Source organism: Schistocerca nitens, chromosome 1, assembly GCF_023898315.1.
Source record: "Schistocerca nitens isolate TAMUIC-IGC-003100 chromosome 1, iqSchNite1.1, whole genome shotgun sequence".
NCBI classification, from domain to species: Eukaryota; Metazoa; Arthropoda; class Insecta; order Orthoptera; family Acrididae; genus Schistocerca; species Schistocerca nitens.
This window is the reverse complement of record NC_064614.1, coordinates 622,566,006-622,587,636: the sequence shown is the minus strand read 5'-3', so window position 1 is coordinate 622,587,636 and position 21,631 is coordinate 622,566,006. Positions and strand designations below refer to the sequence as shown.

Here is a 21,631-nt window from a genome sequence, read left to right as displayed (position 1 = left end):
AAAACTATTTGCTTGAGATGAATCTGCCACTCCATGTCTTGCTTGTTATGGACAGCACTCCTGCCCATTCTGCAGGCCTACAGAACAACCTCCACGACGAATTTCAATTTATCAAGATCCAATTTCTGACTCACGAGGACCAGCAGATTATTTCTAACTTTAAGAAGCTCTACACTAAAGCACTCTTCGAGCATTGCTTTCAGTTGACTGATGCTGCCAATCTCATTCTCAGAGAGTTTTGGAAATATCACTTCAACATCGTTGACTGCATGAAGATGATCGAAAAGGCATGGGAAGGGGTTACCAAGAGAACTTTCACTTCTGCTTGGAAGAAGCTTTGGCCAGCGTGCATTGTTGAATGTGACTCTGAGGCCTTTGAGTCAGTACCTGTGGAGCCTGTAGTCAGCGAGATTGTGTCTTTGGCCAACAGCATAGGACTAGAAGTAGACCACAAAGATATCAGTGAGCTTGTGGAAGATCACAACAAAGAAATAACCACCAAAGAGCTTATGGAGTTGCAGTGAGTTTCACAGCAGGAAGTTGTGGAAAGTAGTCTTTCAGAGGAGGAGGAGGAGGAGGAGGAGGAGGAGGAGGTGGTGGTAACAGCAAAACAGCAATCTTCTGACACAATAAGATAAATGCTAAAAGCATGGTAATCAGTTGCATTGCACATTAAAAATCATCATCCCAATAAAACGGTGGCTATGCACGCTACAAATTTATTTGACGATAATGTTGCACTTTCGCTAAGTGTTGAAGTGCTGGCAGAAACAAGTAACTATAGATAGCGTCCTAGGAAAAAAAATTACTTATGTCTCATGAATAATAATATAGATAATACTGTATGTATAATTTTCTTTGAACAAATGGTTTGAATAAGATAAAACTTTTAGTATCTTTTCTGCATGGAACACATTATCATACTTTACATTAATTTCTATGGGATAAACTATTTCACTTAACGAATGTTTCGCACTACAAGTACAATTCTGAAATAAATTATGCTTGCCATGCAAGGTTCCACTGTACTTGTGGAGTTCACAATGGTTCCCACCCTCTCTTGGCCAGGTGACAGCTTGAAGTCCTCAAATGAATGCTCACCAGTCGATACACATAAAACAAAATCAGATCACGTGCATATTAAAGACACTTTGAATGTCAAAATTTTAACAGTAAATTGTTGAAGCATACGTAACAAAGTCCCTTAATTTTCTGAACTCCAGGAAAACTGTCATGTTCAAAATAAACTTGGAACCAAGAGCTGGATTAAAAGTGAAGTAGAAAACTTCAAAATATTTAATGAGGCTTGGAAAGGATATAAAAAAGACTGGTTAGATGCCACAAGAGGGGGAGTGTTCATTGGCAATGACAAAAATATTGAGTCTATCGAGGTCAAAATTGAGTCTGACTGCAAAGTTATCTGGACTTGAGTGACTGACCAAAATGAACTACAGTTAATCATTGGATGTTCTGCCAGTCACCTGAATTCCCAGTAATAGTGTAGAACCATTCAAAGAAAGTCTACACTCAGTACTGCAGAAGTAACCCAATCATGCAATATTAGTTGGAGGCAACTTTAACCAACCGAGTATAGTTTGAGACATCTATGGACTCCATTTAGGTGGTATGGACAGACATTCTTGTGAAGTAGTTCCATACGAATTTTACAAAGACTGTCTCGAGCAGCTAGTTTGACAACCTTCATGCAATGGAAGTATTTTATACTCTGTAATTACAAACAATGCTGACTTTATTGGTTACTAAAGTTAATAAATCCATCAAGAATGCTATTTTTATAGAGAGTAGATAAGTAGATGTCAGCATCTTTCTTAGACAATGAGTGAACATCATTTAGTTCCACTATGATTACATAGAGATATTATGGACAACGTTTGAACCAAATGTGAATTGTGCTCTGGAAAGGCATGTGATGAGTGAGTGGATTAAGGACAGAAAAGACGCATCGTTTGGTAACTAAATTTGGAAAATGCTGAGGAAACAGAGATTTTTGCACTCATAGTTCAAAAGAGAATGCATGAATGCTAACATGCAAAAGTTAATAGAAATTCGTGACAAGTGACATGTGAACCATACAACTTCCTCTCTCGTACGTTAATAAAAGATCTTGCCGAGAACCCAAGAAAGTTCTGAGATCACATAAAATCACTATGTGAGTCAAAGTCGTCCATCTACTCACTCACTGACCAGTCTGGTGTGGCAACAGAAGACAGCAAAACAAAAGCTGAAGTTTTAAATTTCACATTTAAAAATTTTTTCATGCAGGAGGATCATACATACATGCCTTTGTTTAATTATATTGTATTATATTTGCTTGAGCATCATACAGACTCCTGCATGGAGGATATAGAAATAGTCATCCCTGGTGTTCAGAAGCAACTTAGCATTGAAAACAAATAAGTCACCACATCCAGATGGGATATGGTGCCCCCAATTCAGTTTTACAGAGAGTATTCTTCAGCACTGGCCCCTTACTTAGCTCTTATTTATCTGAATCTCTCCTTTATAACAAAGTCCCAAATGACTGGAAAAAAGCACAGGTGATTCTTATATACAAGAAGGGTAAAAGAACAGAGGCGAAAGGTTATATACCCATATCGTTAACATCGATTTGCTGAAGAATTCTTGAGCATATTCTAAATTCAAAAATAATACATTTCTTTGACATATGACAGATTTTGTCCATAAATCAGAATGGATTTAGAAAGCACTGGCTGTATGTTCAGACTGCCCTTTGCTCACACAATATTCTGTGGAGTGTGAATGAGGGGTAACAGTCAGATTCCACATTCCCAGATTTCTGGAAAGCATTTGACACAGTACCCTACTGCAGACTGTTAACAAAGCTCCAAGCACATGGAATAAGTTCCCAGATATGTGAATGGCTTAAAGACTTTTATAAGTAATAGAACCAAGTTTAACTCTTGTTCTCTATACACATAAATGATTTGATGAATATGGTGATCAGAAATATGCAACTGGTTGTTGATGATGCTTTAGTGTCCAAAAAAAATCTTCAGGATGACTTAGACAGAACTTCTCTTTGGTGTGATGTATGGCAGCTTCCTCTAAACGCAGAAAAATGTAAGATGACAGCTTCCTCTAAATGCAGAAAAATTTAAGTTAATGTAGAGGAGTAGGAGAAACAGTTACGTAATAATGTTTGAATGAAGTATAAGTGATGTGTTGCTTGACACAGTCACATCAATTAAACATCTATGTGTAACATTGCAAAAAATATGAGATGGAGTGAGCATGTAATGTTGTTACTAGGTAAGGTTTCAGTTTATTTGTAGTATTTTAGGAAAGTGTAACTCACCTATAAAGGAGACCACATATAGAACACTGCTTTGACCTGTTCTTTTGTACTGCTGAAGTGGTTGGAATCCAGTGAGGTTGGATGAAGGGAAGACACTGAAGCAATTTCGAGGTGCACTGCTGGATTTTTTACTGGTAGGTTCCATCAACATGTGAATACTATGGAGATACTTCATGAACTCAAATGGGAATCCCTGGAGGGAAGGTAATGTTCTCTTTGAGACACAATACCGAGAAAACTTGGAGAACCGGCATTTGCGACTGAATGCAGAATGATTATACTGCTGCCACTGTACATTTTGTGTAAGGACCACAAAGAGAAATAAGAGTAATTAGGGCTCCTACTGAGATATATAGACACTCTTTTTCCCTTACTCCATTTGTGAGCAGAACAGGAAAGGAAATGACTAATAGTGGTACGATGTACTCTTGGCCTCATACACATTATGGTGGCTTGTGGAGTATGTACACAGATATAGGAACAGCTACTGAAAGAGTTCAAATGTCATTTGAAAAGTGGCTCTGTAGTAAACTTCAGTTGTTACTTACTATTAATCCTCCTAATCCCCATCTCCTGAGTTATTTCTCTCTCACTGTCTCATACACGCACACAAACACACACTATATTATATTATTACCAGCAAACATTTACACAAGTTTAAACTTACAAAGTGGGCAGGGTGCAAAAAAATCACTCAACAAACTTATGAACTGCACCATGTATGAAAATAAACTTGATCATGTTAGCATCTGCAGGACACACATTATATACATTTGAAATTTAGGATAAACAAACATAGATATATCACTCCTTGTAAAAAAGGAAAGAATGGTGTACTGTCTCCCAACTACAAATTTCAACCAAATCTGCCATAATTCTTTCAGGAAACTGCTGAAGTTATTTTAGCGACTTTGGATGACTCGGTAAAACTGACGACATATTATTTTGTTAAGACCTCTGAAATATAATGAGCAAAATAATACTTAGCCTTTGTTTATGTTTGCATTATCATATAATGGGGCAAACAAGTTGCTGGCACCAGCATATGAATAACTCTATCTGAATGTTCTTTTGATTTACTGAACATCCAATCACTAGAGTTATGTTTCTTAAAAATACTTGATCAGACAGCAAGCTTTTTGGAGAATATAGATGAACTACTTACCCACTGGTCATCTGTTCGTATTCTGCTAATGCGAGCTGGTAAATAACTATCTACATCAGAATAGTAATCCAATTTGTTTTGTTCTTTAGGTTCTCCCAGAGCAACCTGTGCCTGAAGTCCTGCCAGCTGCAGAGCTACTTTTTCACTGACTGGAAAGTCATCACACTGAAAGAAAAATAAAGTCACAGTGAATTTCCAATTTTCAAAACATACTTGGACTGTCTCATAATGTCACTCCTTCTCCTTAGTTATATTTAAATAGAAATAATTGAGTGAGGGAACCTCATATTTGATTTGCATTTAAAAATCAGTTGGTTTAAGTGCTTATCCAGTCTTCCAGATTTACATGTTCTGTAGTTTCCTTCAGTTGCTTAAGGTGAACTGAGTGTTTATTTCTTTGAAAAAGACACAGTTGCTTTCCTTCACCATCCTTGTACAAATAAGGCACATGCTGATTCCCTATTGACATTGATGGAATGATAAACCACGATTTTTGATTAAAATCACTTTTATTACAAATCACTACTTCTGTCAAGGATGAATCACATTTTCCTACAACTAGATTTATGTGGTCTTTCTCCTGTAGGTCACTCCAGACAGTTAATCACAGTTCTACAGTTGTTGCTGTTTCTAGTGATTAATTTCCAATATTGTAATAAAATATTAATGGATCTCTCCTCCTGCTTAAGTGTAATACATCACATTTATTTACATCCAGGGTTAGCACACTACTTTACTGATAGCCTTTGTTGTTGTACTGGAGTTGCACTGATAAATGGCTCATGATGCAAGTTTAAAGAATGGATTCCACAAACCAAGCATCCAGTTTTAGTCTGTTGTGTGGCCTCAAAAGAACCTAATGTCTGACCCAAATAGGAAACTGAAAAAAATTTTACCATTTTTAAAGGAAAGTATATTTACTGATTTAAATGGCAATGAAAGCAGTGAAAATAATTTTAGTAAGTGTTCAGAAATTGTTGAACATAGTAAAATCTTAGATGTTATGTAACTGAAATGTGGCTCACAACAAAATATGAAAACATAACAAACTGAAATGTTTCTTTCACTTGTCTTTAGAGTTTCCATGGTGTTGCACAAAATAACGCTCATGGCCACAGCCAGAATCCGTGCACTCTAGGTGATCAGCAGTACACAATACAAATCACGTGACATACTGCTCTGCAGATGTAGTCAAAGATGTTTACTGGTGGACCCAGACTAATTCTCTGCACTGCTCCACAGCCAATAGTTAATTCTCCCTGTAGCAGTCAAGTCACTTTAAGAAAGATCCCAAGATCCAACCACTGGACAGGAATGTGTATAGCTCTAAAAGTCAATACACTGCTTCCATCTGGTTTCTAGAAACTACTGTCTATAACCTCCACAGCAACAAAACAGAGATACAGTTCAAAGTAAATAGGAAAAAAGTCACTCAAAAACAGCCTAGTAAAAATTCCAAACAAACATAATTTATTGGCTTCAATGAAAACCTTGGCAACTCTATCTCATTCAGAAAACACTGCTGTCTAGCTAGTTACTTGTGCCCACAATGTAATTTGAGGTCTCTGCATATTTAGTGTCTGCATACTCGTTAATAATAAATCTTGGCTAGAATACCAAAATGGTTCAATCTGAGATCTATGCCCCCCGCATGGGAACACATTTTCAAAATCTATCAAGTTTCCTTTCTGGAAGAAATAGCTCAGGTGACCACGAAGAATTCATATCTCCTGACTTCTGTAATACACTATGAAAAAACAATTTCCACCCCAGGAAGTACAATACTTCTACTCTCCATGAGAAGTGCATCTGAGTTTTCTCAAGTTCAGGAGCTCTAAGAATTTCAAAAGATTATTTGATTTTTACGTTTTCCAGTCAGTTACAGTCAGGTGCAGAATAGATGCATTTCACAGTCATTTTCTTCTCTCACTTACAGCACTTCTGTAAGGTGTTGCTTCATGACAGGGCTTTCACATGTTTCTCTGCAATGAGATTTAAAAAAAAACACTGGGTGTCATAGGAAAATTTCTCACCCTTAAAATCAGCCTAGCTGGCTCTGACCACAACCCATTTATGGGGATTTGGGAGAGAGTGGCCTATCATTTTCAGGAGTGGAGGGGAGGTAAGAGGCACAGTCAGGAAATGATATGTTACAAAACATGCTGATGTTGCACCATAATGTGTGGCTGACTATGCAAAGTGATGTTCAAGATTATTTCTTGACTATGCAACTGTATCTGTAGCTAACAATCTTAACAGTCACACTTCAGCATCTTATCTGAAGTATATTTTTTTGTTCTATGATGCCTGTCACGGATTCCTAAATAACTCCATGTTGCTAGGAAACTTCTCATAGTGATAGCATTTGACTGAACTACAAAGAAAATGTATTCTTATGCAGTCAAATATTAACTGAGGATTCCACCGATTCAAGCAATGTAATAGTATTTTTTGTTGTTAACTTTTGGTGAGCTGAAAGTATACTGCGCTCAATGCAGTCATGAAAATTTTCCATTCAAAATAACTGCTTGAAAAGAAAAATAACCGAGACACCATTTTCACTGAAATAATGCCATTGAGATGATTCACATCTCCAGTTACTTGTGGTTCACTACTGAATCTTCATGAACACAACAGTGATAAACTGGGGACAACAGCTTGATAAGTTTCAAGGACTACACGTTCAATCCAAAATTATCTGCACTGATGAAAACCTTACGAAATTTAGGGCACACTATCACATGTCCAACATAATCCACCAAATAAATCCAAATCTGGAATCAATATACACAGGGTGACCTCACAGTGCATACAGAAATGTCATCTGCAAGAAGTGCAGGTAATCTGCTTAGAGAAGTAGAGTCAATAAGTAAAGCCAAAGCTTTTCATTTACAAGAACAACCTTCAGAAGCTGCAGCTGCATACAGATGTCAGAACAAGCATCTGTGCAGGAGACATTGTGGTTCATATTGACAATGGAAAATTATGTCATATTCACTCAACGACTCTTGCAGAGTAACTCTGCAGGCCAAACCCGGAGGAAGTATGGTAATAATCCTCTTTCACTTTGTCACTATTGAAACTTCTTGCACATTTTGTGACCACTGTGCTCCATTTCAATAAAGCATTTCCATAAAATCTTTTTAAAGTGATTATTTTTTGTATGGATTAGTTAGTTTTATGTTTTTGTAATTTATTGTCCATGAAAGATGGGAAAATAGCAACAGCTTTGTCAATATGGGTTTGCATGAAAAATAGTGCACAATTTTTATGTTCCTTTCAGCATTACTTGATTTTTTGTACACATCGCGAAGCAACCTGTATATAGTGTGCTCTGCAAATAATGGTTACTGCTACGTATGCTGGTAAGGGTAAAGAAAAGAACAAAATAGGTGTCATAAAGTTTACATAAATATAAGAATGACACCCACTTCTTGTCAGCTCTTCACGAGGTCCCTGTTGTAGAGCAGTAGTAGATGGCCCATCTAATGTTCAGTAGATAGACCTCTTTCAGCACAAGGCTCTCAACAACTTGACTCTGAGGCCAGGTGGTAGCAGAGCCTCCAGTGCAAATAGTGTGCGGTAAAATTCCCACAGAGTTGAAAGAGAGACCATATTGTGTGACATGGTTAGTGAAAGTCTCTTGGTCAGCTAGTTCACGGGGGAGGGGGACTGACAGTGGAATGTTAATGTGCTCTTCAGTCTGAAGACTGGTTTTATGCAGGTCTCCTTGCCACTCTGTCCTGTACAAGTCTCTTCATCTCTGAATAACTTCTGCAACCTACAGCCATTTTAATCTGCTTGATGTGTTCATCCCTTGTCTCCATCTACAATTTTTAGCCCCCCCCCCGCCCCCCCCCCCCCCAAAAAAGTTCCTTCATTGCCAAACTAATAATTCCTTCACACCTCAGTATCTGTATGATGTGACCTATCAACTGCTACCTTCTTTTAGTTAAGTTGCAAAATAAATTTCTTTTTTCTCCAATATGTTTCAGTACTTCCTCATTAGTTTATTCAATCCACCCATCTAACCTTCAGCATTCTCCTACAGAAAAACATTTCAAAAGCTTCTGTTCTCTCATTGTCTGAGCTGTCCATCACATACATGTTATTGCCAGAAAAGGGTACACTCCAGGCAGATATCTTCAAAACAGACTTCTTTACACTTCCATTTGTATTAGTAGATAAAAAATTCTCCTTTTCAGAAATGATTTTCTTACTATAGCCAGTCCCCATTTTATATTCTCTATTTCAGCCATAATCAGTCATTTTGCTACCCAAATGGCAAGATTCCTAATATAATTCCTTCAGCTTGAGCTGATTTAATCTGACTACATTCCATTATTCTTGTTTTACGTTTGTTGTGGTTCACCACTTTGACTATTATAACTGCAGTATGGTTATAGATAACCTTCTGCTCCCAGTATTTTATCCATGCTGTCTTTAGATTTTCAAATAGTGTATTCTAGTTAACAATGTCAAAAGTTTTCTCTAAATCTAAAAATACTAAAAATGTAGTTTTTCCTTTCTTTAATGTACCTTGTAAGATAAGTCATATGGTCAGTATCACCTCACTTGTTTCTGCATTTCTCCTGAACCCAAACTTATCTGACAACTGTCAAAGCTGTTGCCATGCATTTGGAGTGTACATGTCAAATAAACAGAAGTCACCTAATCTGTGTGCCCCAATGTTTGAATATTTCCATTTGTTTCTCGCATCGGAGCCTGAAGGTGATGCCAATTAAGTGTTGAAACTGGGTGCTTAAATAATAAAAGTTTTAGGAAGAATTACAACTGTTGGTATCCTTTTTCTAAGAGGAACCTTAGCAAGGGCTATGGTTCATGTGAGGAGTGGAAGATAAAAGAGAACATAAAGCAGCCCTATGATGTACTGATGTACATACACTGTAGCCAGCACGTTTGTCAACTGGTGTTTATAGGGAGATTAAGGAGTAGCCAGCATCATCTATATACACAGCTATTTCTCCTTCAGATCCCCCCCCCCCTTTCTCTCTCTCTCTCTCAATCAAGGTTGTTCTTTCTGTGGAGATTATAATCCCTCAGCACAGGAAAAGTTTCATATTTTCTGTGCTCCTATCTCTCCATCAACCTGTGGACATTATGACAGAAGGGGTGATGTTGGAGGGACTTTCTGGTTCCTTCAGGAACATTTAAATTTTCATTTCATTTGTAGTTTCATTTTGATATCATACCCCTGGGTTTAATGTAAATAATGGTAGGAGTATCTGTAACAACTTGCTATGTAACTGACGTGATGAGTTGTCGATAGGCACATAAACAAGACAAATTCTTCTTCTGAATAAGTATTCACCCCTCACTGTAATTTCCTGAGCCTTTTTTTCCTTTCTTAATGAATAGTGATGACTACAAACAGTACACTGGGTTAGGGTTGTATGGTCTCACTTTCAAGTTGAACCCAACTGTTATACACCCTGCCAATGTTGGAGACCTGAAGATCAGTGCAAATGCAGCTGTATTGTCCCTGACAAATGTTGGAGAGCAGAAGATCAGTACAAATGTAGTTGTCTTGTCTAGTCTAATCTTCATTCATTTCTTGATTCTTTCGACTCTTGTCATGTCACCATCATAATCCTTGTTCCAGTTTCTGGATATCCAAATGCACTAGATTCCTACATAACATGGAACCCCTTGTTAGAATTGATGCTGCTGTGTAATTGTCGCGATTGGGCACTCATTAAGCACCTTTGTCTTATGTTTATCTTTAGCTCAATGTGAAATAGCTGTTTCCATCGAACATATGCCATTCCTCAAGTACCTCACAGATTTTAAGAGAGCATTGAGAGCTTCAAACTTCCTGGCAGATTAAAACTGTGTGCTGGACTGAGACTCAAACTCGGGACCTTTGCCTTTTGCGGGCAAGTGCTCTAGAAGGTAGGAAACGAGGTACTGGCAGAAGTGAAATTGTGAGGATGGGGCGTGAGTTGTGCTTGGGTAGCTCAGATGGTAGAGCACTTGCCCGCAAAAGGCAAAGGTCCTGAGTTCGAGTCTTGGTGCGGCACACAGTTTTAATCCGCCAGGAAGTTTCATATCAGCCCACATTCTGCTGCTGAGTGAAAATCTCATTCTGCATTGAGAATGAGTTAGTACACTTTCTGAGACACTTAAAGTGCCCTGTTGCTCCTCAGAGTTTCTTTCCGGGCTGAATCTCTGCTCCCAGATGGTACCACCCATCTCATTGGGGGTCCATTGGTGAAGAACTGCAAACCTTGTTGTTCTCATGAGCAGGTCGTGAAATAAAGGTCAAGCTACCTGCATTCTTATTTTATTTGAAATAAACTCATCCAAAAGTGCTGCAACATGACCCTAGAGGTTGCCACTACGAACTGTTTTGCCTCAACAGCTATCTGCCCCATCAGCAAATAGTACACCTTGAAGTTGAAGTTTTTCTCCATTGAATTTTGCACTGCTATTGTGATCCAGTTGGTTACCCACAAATCCCCATTCCCAATAACACAAAATGTTCTACTGGTGCACTGAATGGTGGTCACTGAATCATGCACAGAACTTATGGTTACAGAAAACTGCCATCAGTGCTGACCCAGTCCCTGCTCAGGAGCTTCAGGTTCACTAACAACCAGAAATACAGTCAGATTTGATACGCATGAGTAGCTCATCATTTGGCAAAATCCAGGAAGTATGTGTGGTTTATAAGATCCTATGGACATAGCAAGCATTACTTCCTGGATACATCAGAGAAGCAAAGAATTCGAAAATGTGCTGATCAAGCAATGGTGTGTATTTTCAAACTATAAAAGCAGATAAGGTTTTTTTTTTATTTTACTTCATGATTAAATCTCAACAAAGATTTTCTAACACACTTTATCAAATAAAAGTTTCACAATAACAAACCCCACAAGGGGAAATACAGTAAATGCCATTTGGTGGATTAACAAAATGCACTGTAAATGTCTGTAACAGTCCTTTGTTTCTAGTAACACAGTAGAATCACAATGTCAGTTTCATACTATATCCACATAACCTGAACAAAATGGTGTAAGAAAGAGTGACTGCTCTCTTAACATTGAAAACTTATTGCAAAAATTCAGAGGTGCCATCTATTGAACTTTGGCGGAAACCACACGTGGTTACCAAAACTTGCCATTGGCTCGAGTGCTGAAACTACATGGCCTTCCTGTGCTATGGCCTATGTTGCTAGAGCTTTACTGTACAATTTGGCCTTAATGATTAAGTGTGCTAATTTGTTAGAGCCATATCCCACATGCTCATTGTGAGCTTCTGTGGATCATCACCAACATACTAATACCAACTCACTTGTGAGGCAAACACTATCAGCTGCTAGAAAATGTGTTGGGGCTTTTGAGTTTCTTAACAACTCATTAAATTTTTTGTTACTTGTATTCAAATAGAGTGGCATCATTCCAGATCTACTGAATAGCTCGAGAGCCTAAAGGAGGAGAGGTAGCTCAAAGCCATTGGTGGGTTGTTCGATTTTCATCAGTATTTTATGTGCAATCATATCTTTACTATGCCATGGTATGACTCCCTGAAGAAAAGTAACCTCTTAGCTAGGATGAAGGAATGCCACATGGCATCTGAGAGGTAAAAAAAAAACTTAACAGCACACATTTTAGTCACACTGACTTGAGGATGCTCCATTTCGAAAGTGTTAAAAATTGGTAAGGAGTTAGATCCAATTATTACAACTGGAGGAAGGAGCACATCAAGAGGAGGAGCATCAAGTAATGACATTCATGAGTAGATTCTGTTTATAAAAATATTACATTTCAAAGCAGTAAGCAATGATTATTACATCTGGGTTTCAGAAATTTGAGCATTATTTCCTTGGCTACTGGGTTGTAGTACAAACTGATAAAATTTCAAGAAATGAGCTGTTTGAAACACTACACTGCAGACTTGTAATGCAAGACAGACTTCCAACGTGCACTGAAAAGATAATTTGGTATTAGATGCTCTCAGGTGATAAGGACCAATCACATGACAATATGTATAGCCAGATAATTATGTTAAACAATGGAAAATCCAGGATGGAATGCCACAATATTCTGAAAAGTATAGATTGCTACCCTCCATACAGTGATACGGTGGAGATGTTGTCACAGACAGACACAACCAAAAAAACTGCTAACACAAGTAAGCTTTCAGCCAAAAGGCCTTCTGAAGTAGACAAAACACACACACACACACACACACACACACACACACACACACACACACACACACACACCGAGAGAGAGAGAGAGAGAGAGAGAGAGAGAGAGAGATTCATGCAAGCACAACTCACATACACAACTGCTGCCTCTGGTCACCGAGGCCACACTGCGAGCAGCTGCCCCTGATGGGATTAGCATCTGTGTGGTGGGGTTAAGGATGAGGCTGCAGCAGGGAAGGGGAGGGATGGTAGTGTAGGGGTGGGGGACACTAAAGTGCTGCTCATAGGAGCATACAGACACATGGTGGAGAGACGGTACGGTTAGGTGCAGTCAGGAGATTAGATAAATGGTGGCGGGAGGGGCGGTGAGGAGAGAGGTAAGAATACAGTGGGTGCATTAATGAAATAGAAGGCTGTGTAGTAATGGAGTGGGGGCAGGGAAGGGGATAGTTGTGTGGAAGACAGTGTCTACTGAAGGTTGAGGCCACGGGGTTATGGGAACATAGGATGTATTGCAGGCAGAGTATCCAGCCGCGTAGTTCACAAATGCTGGTGCTGCTAGGAAGGGTCTAGATGGAGTAGGCTGTGAAGCAGTCATTGAAGTGAAGAATGTTGCTTTGGGTAGCGTGCTCAGCAACTGGATGGACCAGCTGTTTCTTGGGCAGGTTTGTTGGTGGTCATTCATGCTGACATAAAGCTTGTTGGTTGTCACACCCACAAATGCAGCACAGTGGTTGCACCTTAGATTGCAGATCACATGACAGCTTTCACAGTAGCCCCACCTTTGATGAAATAGATAATGCTTGTGATGGGACTGGAGTAGGTGGTGGTGGAAGGATGAATGGACAGGTCTTGCAACTAGGTGTATTGCAGAGCTATGGGTCATGAGGCAAGAGGTTGGGAGCAGGGGTGGAGCAAGGATTGATGAGGATATTGTGTAAGTTCAGTAGGCAGTTGTATACCATTGTAGGAGAGGTGGGAAGGATAGTGGGTAGGATATTCCTCATTTCAGAGCATGATGAGAGGTAGTAGAAACCATGGCAGAGAATGTGATTCAGTTGCTTTAGTCCTGGATGGTACTGAGTCATGAAAAGAATGCTCCTTTGTGCCCAGGCATTTAGACTTTGGGAAGTTGTGGGTGAATGGAAAGATAAGGCACAGAATATCTGTTTCTGTACAAGGTTGGGAGGGTAATTTCGGTCTTTGAATGCTTCAGTCAGATCCCTGGTTTATTTCAAGAGGGAATCCTTGTCACTACAGACACAACAGCCATGGGTGGTTGGGCTTTATGGAAGGGACTTCTTTGTAGGGAATGGATGGCGGCTGTCAAAGTGGAGTATTGCTGGTGATTGATAAGTTTGATATGGATGGACATACTGATGAAGCCATCATTGGGGTGGAGGCCAACATCAAGGGAAGTGGCTTGTTGGGTTCAGGAGGACCAGGTGAAGTGAATGGGGGAGAAGGCGTTGAGGTTCCAGAGGAATGTGGATAAGGCGTCCTGACATTCAGTCCAGGACACGAAGATGTTATCAATCAGTCTGAGCCAGGTGAGGGGTTTGGGATTCTGGGTGGATAGGAAGGGTTCGTCTAGATGGCCCACAAATAGATTGACATACAATGGTGACATGGGGATGCCCATTGCCATATCAGGGATTTGTTTGTATGTGATGACTTCAATGGTGAAGTAATTGTGCATGATGATATAGTTGGTCATGGTGACCAGGAAGGAGGATGTAGGCCAGGAACCAATTGGGCATTGGGGAAGGTAGTGTTCCATAGTGGGAAGGCCATGGGCATTAGGAATGTTAGAGTAAAGGGAGCAGCATCAATAGTGATGAGCAGGGCACCATGCGGTAAAGGAACAGGAACTGTGGAGTCAGTGGAGGAAATGGTTAGTGTCTTTTATATAGGAGGGTAGGTTTTGAATAACAAACTGAAGGTGTTGGTCTACAAGAGTAGAGATTCTCTCAGTGGGACAGGAAGTATGTAGCGGAGGGGGGAGGGGGGGGGATGTGGGTAGGGGTGAGAGGAGTGTTAGGTGTGAGGATAGAGAGAGACTCAGGGGAGAAGTTTGGGGATGAGCCTAAGGATTTGAGGAGAGTTGGAGATCCTGTTGGATTTCTGGAATGGGGTCACTGTGGCAGGGTTTTTAGGTGGACAAATCTAACAACTGGCAGATTCTTTCTATCAGGCAATCCTTGCAGTTCAAAACCACAGTGTTAGTATCTTTGTAAGCAGGTAGGATTATAAAGTGGGGATCAGTTTTTAGGTGGTGGATTGTAGTTCTTTCTGTGGATGTAAAGTTAACTTGAATGTCGAGAGATCTGGGGAATGATGGTGAGGCAGAGTTTGAGGTTAAAAAATTCTGGAATGTTAACAGAGGGTGATTTGGGGGAATGAGCAGTGGGGATGGAACATGGTTAGACGGAGGAGTGAATTGAGTCAGGCAGGGGTTCAACATTGGTATTGAGTTGAGTGTGATTTGTACGGTTGGTGGCAAAAAAGTGTTTCCACTTTAGGGACTGGGAGTAGGAGAGAAGGTCTTTAACAAGTCCAGCATGATTGAATTTGGGAGAGGGACAAAAGGTAAGGCAGAAGGTCTTTAACAAGTCCAGCATGATTGAATTTGGGAGAGGGACAAAAGGTAAGGCTTTTGGAGAGGACTGATACTTCTGTGGGACTAAGGCTTTTTTAGGAAAGGTTCATTACTGTGTTCAAGATCTGTTTACTTGATTCTGTGTGATGGTGGCACGGAATTTTGAAGAGTACAGTAAATGTAGTAGATCTGCAAGGTAGGGTTTGTGGGATGTGGGTGAGGTCTGGAGGCTCTTCTAGAGGTGGTGGCTAGTGGTAGTCCAAGGCAGAGTAGGTGGTTAACAGGTTGGAGAGTTTTTTGAGGAGACTGTCTTGCTGCTCTAGTTCTTGGAAGGCAAGAATATAATAATGAGAGATGGGATACAGGAATTTGGGATTTAAGAGCAAAAGGATTTTACGGATGAAGATTAACAATTGTCAGAATCTAAACAGCTGGAGGCCATTGTGGAAGGAGGGGTTGAAGCTGGAAGTGGGCAATTTGGTGGTAAGGCCATTTGGGGGGATTCAATGAGCCAGGCAACAATGCAGCAGCAGTATGTGGGACTAGATTCTTGCTAGGGATAAGGAAACTTTTCTGTAATGGCACAGATGGAAGGCACAAGGACCCATAGTGGAGGATAAAAATGTGTAAAAATACCAAAGCAACATAGAAATGCCTACAAAAAAAACTCACAAATATACATGAGAAAATCACAAAAAGGTCAGAATGGATTAAGTATGGAGATAAGGTGAGACCTGAGGCTGCCACCCATTCCTTATTAAGATGTCCCTTCCATACAGCCTAGACATGCATAGCCATTGCATCTGTAATAACAAGCAGTCCCTCTCAAAATATACCAAGGGTCTCATGAAATCCTTCACAGACTGAAATTTCCCTTTCAACCTTCTAGAGAAACAGTCTCCCATATCTTATCTCTCCAGTTCCCCATCACCTCCCAAAGTCCCAACATCTGGCTACAAAGAAGCATTCCCCCATGACTCAGCAGCAACCAGGACTTGAGCAACTGAATCACATTCTCTGTCAGGGTTTTGACTATCTCTTGTCATGATTTGAAATGAGGAATAGCCTACACACTATCTTTCCCCACCCCTCTCACAGTAGTATTCCACCACCCACCGAACCTACACAATATCCTCATACATCCCTACTTCACCCCTGCCCCCAACCCATTGCCTCATGGCTCATATCCCTGCAATAGACCTAGATGCAAGACTTGTTCCATACATCCTCCCACCACTACATTCCCGTAACTTCCCCTGTCCTCCTCAACCTTCTTTTTTCCCCACTGTCCTTCACCTGTCTATCCCTATTCCTCCTTCCATTCCAGCATTACACAGCCTTCTATTCCACCAGTGCACCCACAGTAACTTCTCTCCTTTACCACCACTCTCACCTACCCCCACGTCCTGCCTAATAAACTGCTCCTAGCTGCCCTCCCCTGTCTCCATCATATTCCTGTATGCTCCCACAAACAGCACTTTACTGCCCCCACCCCTAGCCTTATATCGCCCCCCTTTCCTTGTCGCATTCTCCTCCTTGCCCCCCCCCCCCCACACACACACAGATTCCTTCTCCCATCATGCGTGGTTGCTTGCAGGACAGCCTAGGCGGCCTGAGACACTGTTCATGCGTGTGTGAATTGTACTTGCATGAATATCTGGTGTGTGTGTGTGTGTGTGTGTGTGTGTGTGTGTGTGTGTGTGTGTGTGTGTGTGTGTGTGTGTGTACACTTTCGACAAAGGCCTTTTGGTCGAAAGCTTACTTGTTAAGCAATATTTTTGTTGTGTCTGTCTGCAACTCAACATCTTTTCTATGTGATGAGTAGCGATCTACCCTTTTCATAATATCGTTATTATAATTATATTGTTTTCTATGACGCTACCTTCTTTGTTAATTGCATTAAAAAAGTATCTGACCTTAACAACACTGTAGACAGCTTGCGCATAAAGCATATTCAACTCCACAGGGTCTTGTGATAGTTCACGAGTTGTTCTGAACAACCGTCTCTTGAAAACAAAACGATTCTCTCCACTTCCAAGTGTAGTACTGTTGCCTCGCCGACTCAGGGTAGCGAAACTTCCACCTTTACTCTGTTTCCTGAAATAAAACAAGTATACAGACATAAAATGAGCTTTCTGTAAAAAAGCTGTCTTTCGGTCACAATAACTTACACATACCCTCATTTTAAACCATATAGAATTCGTGAAAGAAAAGGGATAAACAAAAAAGAATGGAAGTTTGAAAACAACAGCTATGGGACAATTCTGTGTCAGTACTCTGGAGAAGAATGCAAGTTTGTAATCTTAAGTTCAACATTAATTTCTCATTTATGTCTGCTTATTTACTGCTCAACATTTCAGCTGTAGGATAACTGGTTGTCATACTATAATTTATATTCTAAACAGAAGTACAGTTTCAAATATTAACTTCTGGTAGGGGAAAAAATTACTAACATCTCCCAAGCAGCAATGACATCATAGAGGAAGTCATGGGCACGGACATGTTCCTCTCCATCTGGTCTACTCTGATAGATGGCCCAACCTTCCAGGTTTCTCAGACCAAGCTTTTCTGCTAGCTTTGCTGCTGCATCACTTGCTGTGTCAGTTGGATGTACATCAATTGCTTTTGTACGCCCATCCAAGAAGAAAAACCTACATACTATTGTTCCAAGTCGACGCATTGCCTGTAGAAAAAATTCTCAGCTTATCACTTTTTTAAACATAAAAATCATTTTAAATGTTAGCATAAATTATTATGATAATATTTATTGTAAATCCATACATAATATCATGAGATACAATCAACATATGAAAAATGATAAACGACACTCTGAAAAAGAGAAAAGAGAGAGAGAGAAACAGACATTATGAATGTCAGCAGATGTAAAATTCCTCAAGTAGTATCACGTAGAAGGAGAATCTGATGCACAAACTTGCTGTCACAAAGATTCCATTATTGCTGGAGGTTCTGCATTTGGCAGCACAAGAGAGAACAATGCCAACAAGTTCTTCTGTTCAGAAATTTAAGATTGAATGTTCTCTTCATGTTGCCAGTGAAAGGGGGACTATTAACTGCAATACTCATTAGAAACAACATAACTATGTCATCATCATGTACACAATTTTAATATTATTACATATCTTTCATTTACTTAATGGGCAAACTTATTTAAATTGGCATATAATATTCAAACATGTTGTTATAAATTCCACGAGTGCTAGTCCTGAAAGTTATGCAGAACTTCTGTGAGGTCTGGAAGACAGGGGATAAGGTACTGGTGAAAGTACCGTATGGGCATTTCGTAAGTTGTTTGGATAGCTCGTTGGTAGTGCACTTTCCCACAAAAGGTAAAGATCCCAGGTTTGAGTCCCAGTCCGGCACACAGTTTTAATCTGCAGGAAGTTTCATGCATATTATGTTGGTGGTAAAGGCTGGTGCCTCCTGCAGATCTTGAAATAGAGGTTCAAATGGAGAGATGCATAGTAAGAATTTGAATAAGAGTACTGGACATACACATCAAAAAATATCCTGAATGTTTAAAACGCAAAATTTTTGTCCCTTGAAGAACCCAGAACAATTAAATGTAGGTATGAGGCTTAACCTTAAGCTGACAAGTCCAAGGTTTGAAAAATGTTTTGCACGTTCAAAAGAAGAGACAATTACATTTCCAATACTCAAGGCAATACACCACCTTTTAATAACACAAGACAATCCTTTCAGACATAAAAAATCTCTGCAGTATTCTCTGTCATATTTCTAGCAATCAACAACATGTTTTTGAGGCAGGAAATAAGTAAATGGCATGGTATTGTAAGAAATTGTTGCAATATCTGCAAACAATTATATAAACTCAATGCTTAATGTAAACACTGAAAGCTCTAAGCACAAGGAAGCATAACATACTTTGCATAACTGGGCAGAACGTTCTGTTACTCTTTGAGTATTGCATCAGTGAAACAACACACAAAAAATGACATGCTACTTCTTACCTAAAAAAACATGATTTGTGCAAAGCACATCTACAAATATCAATGAAACTCTAATTTATGAATGTTAGTAGCTTTTTGTCCTGTGTAAGTGTATAAACAATTATATGAACAGCTGCAGAGAAGAATGTCTGGTTTGTGGGCAGCTACAAAAATGAGATGATACACTATCACACACATATATAAAAATGTATGAATGCATGTATGTTCCATATCTTCTCCTAAATCACTGGATTGATTTGAAGCAAATTTGGTACACAAACTACTTATTATTTGGGAAGAAGTTCTGCGGGAGTAAGAACCACCTGGTTCCCATAGTGGTGCAAATGGGGGTGAAATGATTGGTAACCCCCAGCATCTACTCGTAGAATGCCCTGCACAAGTGGCAAGGTGCAGATGGGCACACTCAGGCAGAGAGAGAGGGGAGGAGGAGATGGACAGTGAAAGAGTGTGGATGAGATGAACAATGAAAGAGGGTGGATGAGATGCACTGGGAAAGTGGGAGGGGGAGGAGCAGATGCAAGGACAGAGAGTCAGGAGTAGGAGATGGGCAGAGAGGGAGTGGAGGAAGGGGTGGACAGAGAGAGGGGGAGGAGGAGATGGTCATAGAAGGGGAGGAGGGGATTATGAGAGGGAGAGGGAGGAGGGGATCATCAGAGAGAGGGGAATGAGGAGATGGTCAGAGGGAAGGCCGCGAGTAAAACGCTAGTAGCTCTATATTAACTAACCTTTGTATGTATGTCTATTTGGTATCTATTTTTCTTCAGTGGGTAAGTGGTTTCCTATCCACAATTTTTTAAGGCATAATCATATTTGTCACTTTCTGTTATGAACAAATACAAACCGATAACTCTTACCTGTCAATGTTTGAGATCTTTAAGATGAAAAGAGAAACATAAAGATTATTCAGACTTATGAATAACAAGATAATTGAAAAGGTTATTACTTCAGTTATTAGAAGCAACTTACAGCTATTTCCACTGCAGATGGTGGATATTGACGACACGATACTTTTGTATTCTTGCAGTTATCTAAGCACCACTGAACATATTGGCGAAGTTTCCCTTCTAAGGCAAGATTTTTCTTTAGGAAGCACACAAAATACTGAAAGTAAATAATTTGAACATTAGTTACTGTCTTGCATTCAGACCCAGTGAAGGCAAAAATAAAGTAACAACCATGCAGTCCATAAATGAAAAGCCTCTATTGTAAATAATGTGTTTGATAAAAATAATCTGAAATAGCATATATTACTTAGTACCTTGAAAAGAAGTTTACTTGGAGGAAAGGACACAATACATAAACACAGCAAGAGCCACACCCGTTCAGTTGATTCAGAATTTGGATTATTTGTAGCTTGGCGAATACACTGGACAAATATCTCATCCCGAAGCTCTTCACGTTCAATACCATAGCCAACAATAGATTGTATTGTCTGCAGCTCAGCATCAGCTTTCAGTTCTCCACGAATGTATTTGCACAGGTCCTTAGAAAATGAGAAAATTATCTGTTACATACAGCACAACAGGAGGACTTTCTGATTAACAATTACACCAGTAAAAATATTTTACTGGTTTAACTTAAGTCAGACAATTTGATAGATGTAAGAACGAAACTTGACACTTCCGCGTTCAACAATAATGCTTAATGAATAACAATAAATGGGAAATTATACCTTTATTGTTTAATAACTGTTGAAAATGTGTGCCAGTTTGGATCTCACTTGTCGATACCAGTGAAGTTGCAGGAAAGTGTGAATAAGAGAGGGCAAGCACTAAGAACCTAAATTTGCCCCATAGTGTACTAGTTGCAACCTGGCAAAGCTAATTTCCCCCCATTTGTAGCTATCATGGACAAAGTTCATTTAGTTAATTGTCCATCTGTATAAAATTATTTCAAGACACCACTAAGTTAACAATTATAAAATGGAAATGACTGCAATAATAGTAAAAACTAACAGTAGAAAGCTCAGGTTGGAATATCAACAATATTATAAAAAGGATAGATTGCTAAACAACGTGAAGATGACACACTGAATTGCAGACAGGCACGATGAAAAGACTATTACATATAAGTTTTCGGGCAAAGCCTTCTTCAGAAAAGAAGAAGACTTTGACCAAAAGCTTATATGTAACAGTCTTTTCATTGTGCCTGTCTGCAACTTAATATCTTATCTTTACTGTGAGTAGAACTATATCCTTTCAGTAATAATAGTATGTGGTCTAGTGGGAGTGTTTTTGACTAGCAATCAAAATTTCTTGGGTTCAAACACAGACACTACTTAAATTTTATATAAAAATCATCTGCAATGGCGGCCGAAGACTTCTGGTTTAAGGAGACATTCTGCCCACTGCCTTGTCAAAGAAGGCAG

General features: G+C 39.6%; 1 protein-coding gene across 1 annotated transcript in view; it reads right to left on the bottom strand.

Annotated features, from left to right (window-relative positions):
• The window catches only part of LOC126257510 (myosin-I heavy chain), an 829,484-nt gene that overhangs the window by 89,119 nt on the left and 718,734 nt on the right, over window positions 1-21,631 (bottom strand). Inside the window, exons 21-25 of the mRNA XM_049955569.1 lie at window positions 20,522-20,746; window positions 20,230-20,364; window positions 17,728-17,957; window positions 17,191-17,371; window positions 4,503-4,667 (exon numbers count right to left, since the gene is read on the bottom strand). Coding sequence (XP_049811526.1) covers window positions 4,503-4,667; window positions 17,191-17,371; window positions 17,728-17,957; window positions 20,230-20,364; window positions 20,522-20,746 — 936 coding nt within the window. The remainder of the gene's footprint in view (window positions 1-4,502; window positions 4,668-17,190; window positions 17,372-17,727; window positions 17,958-20,229; window positions 20,365-20,521; window positions 20,747-21,631) is intronic.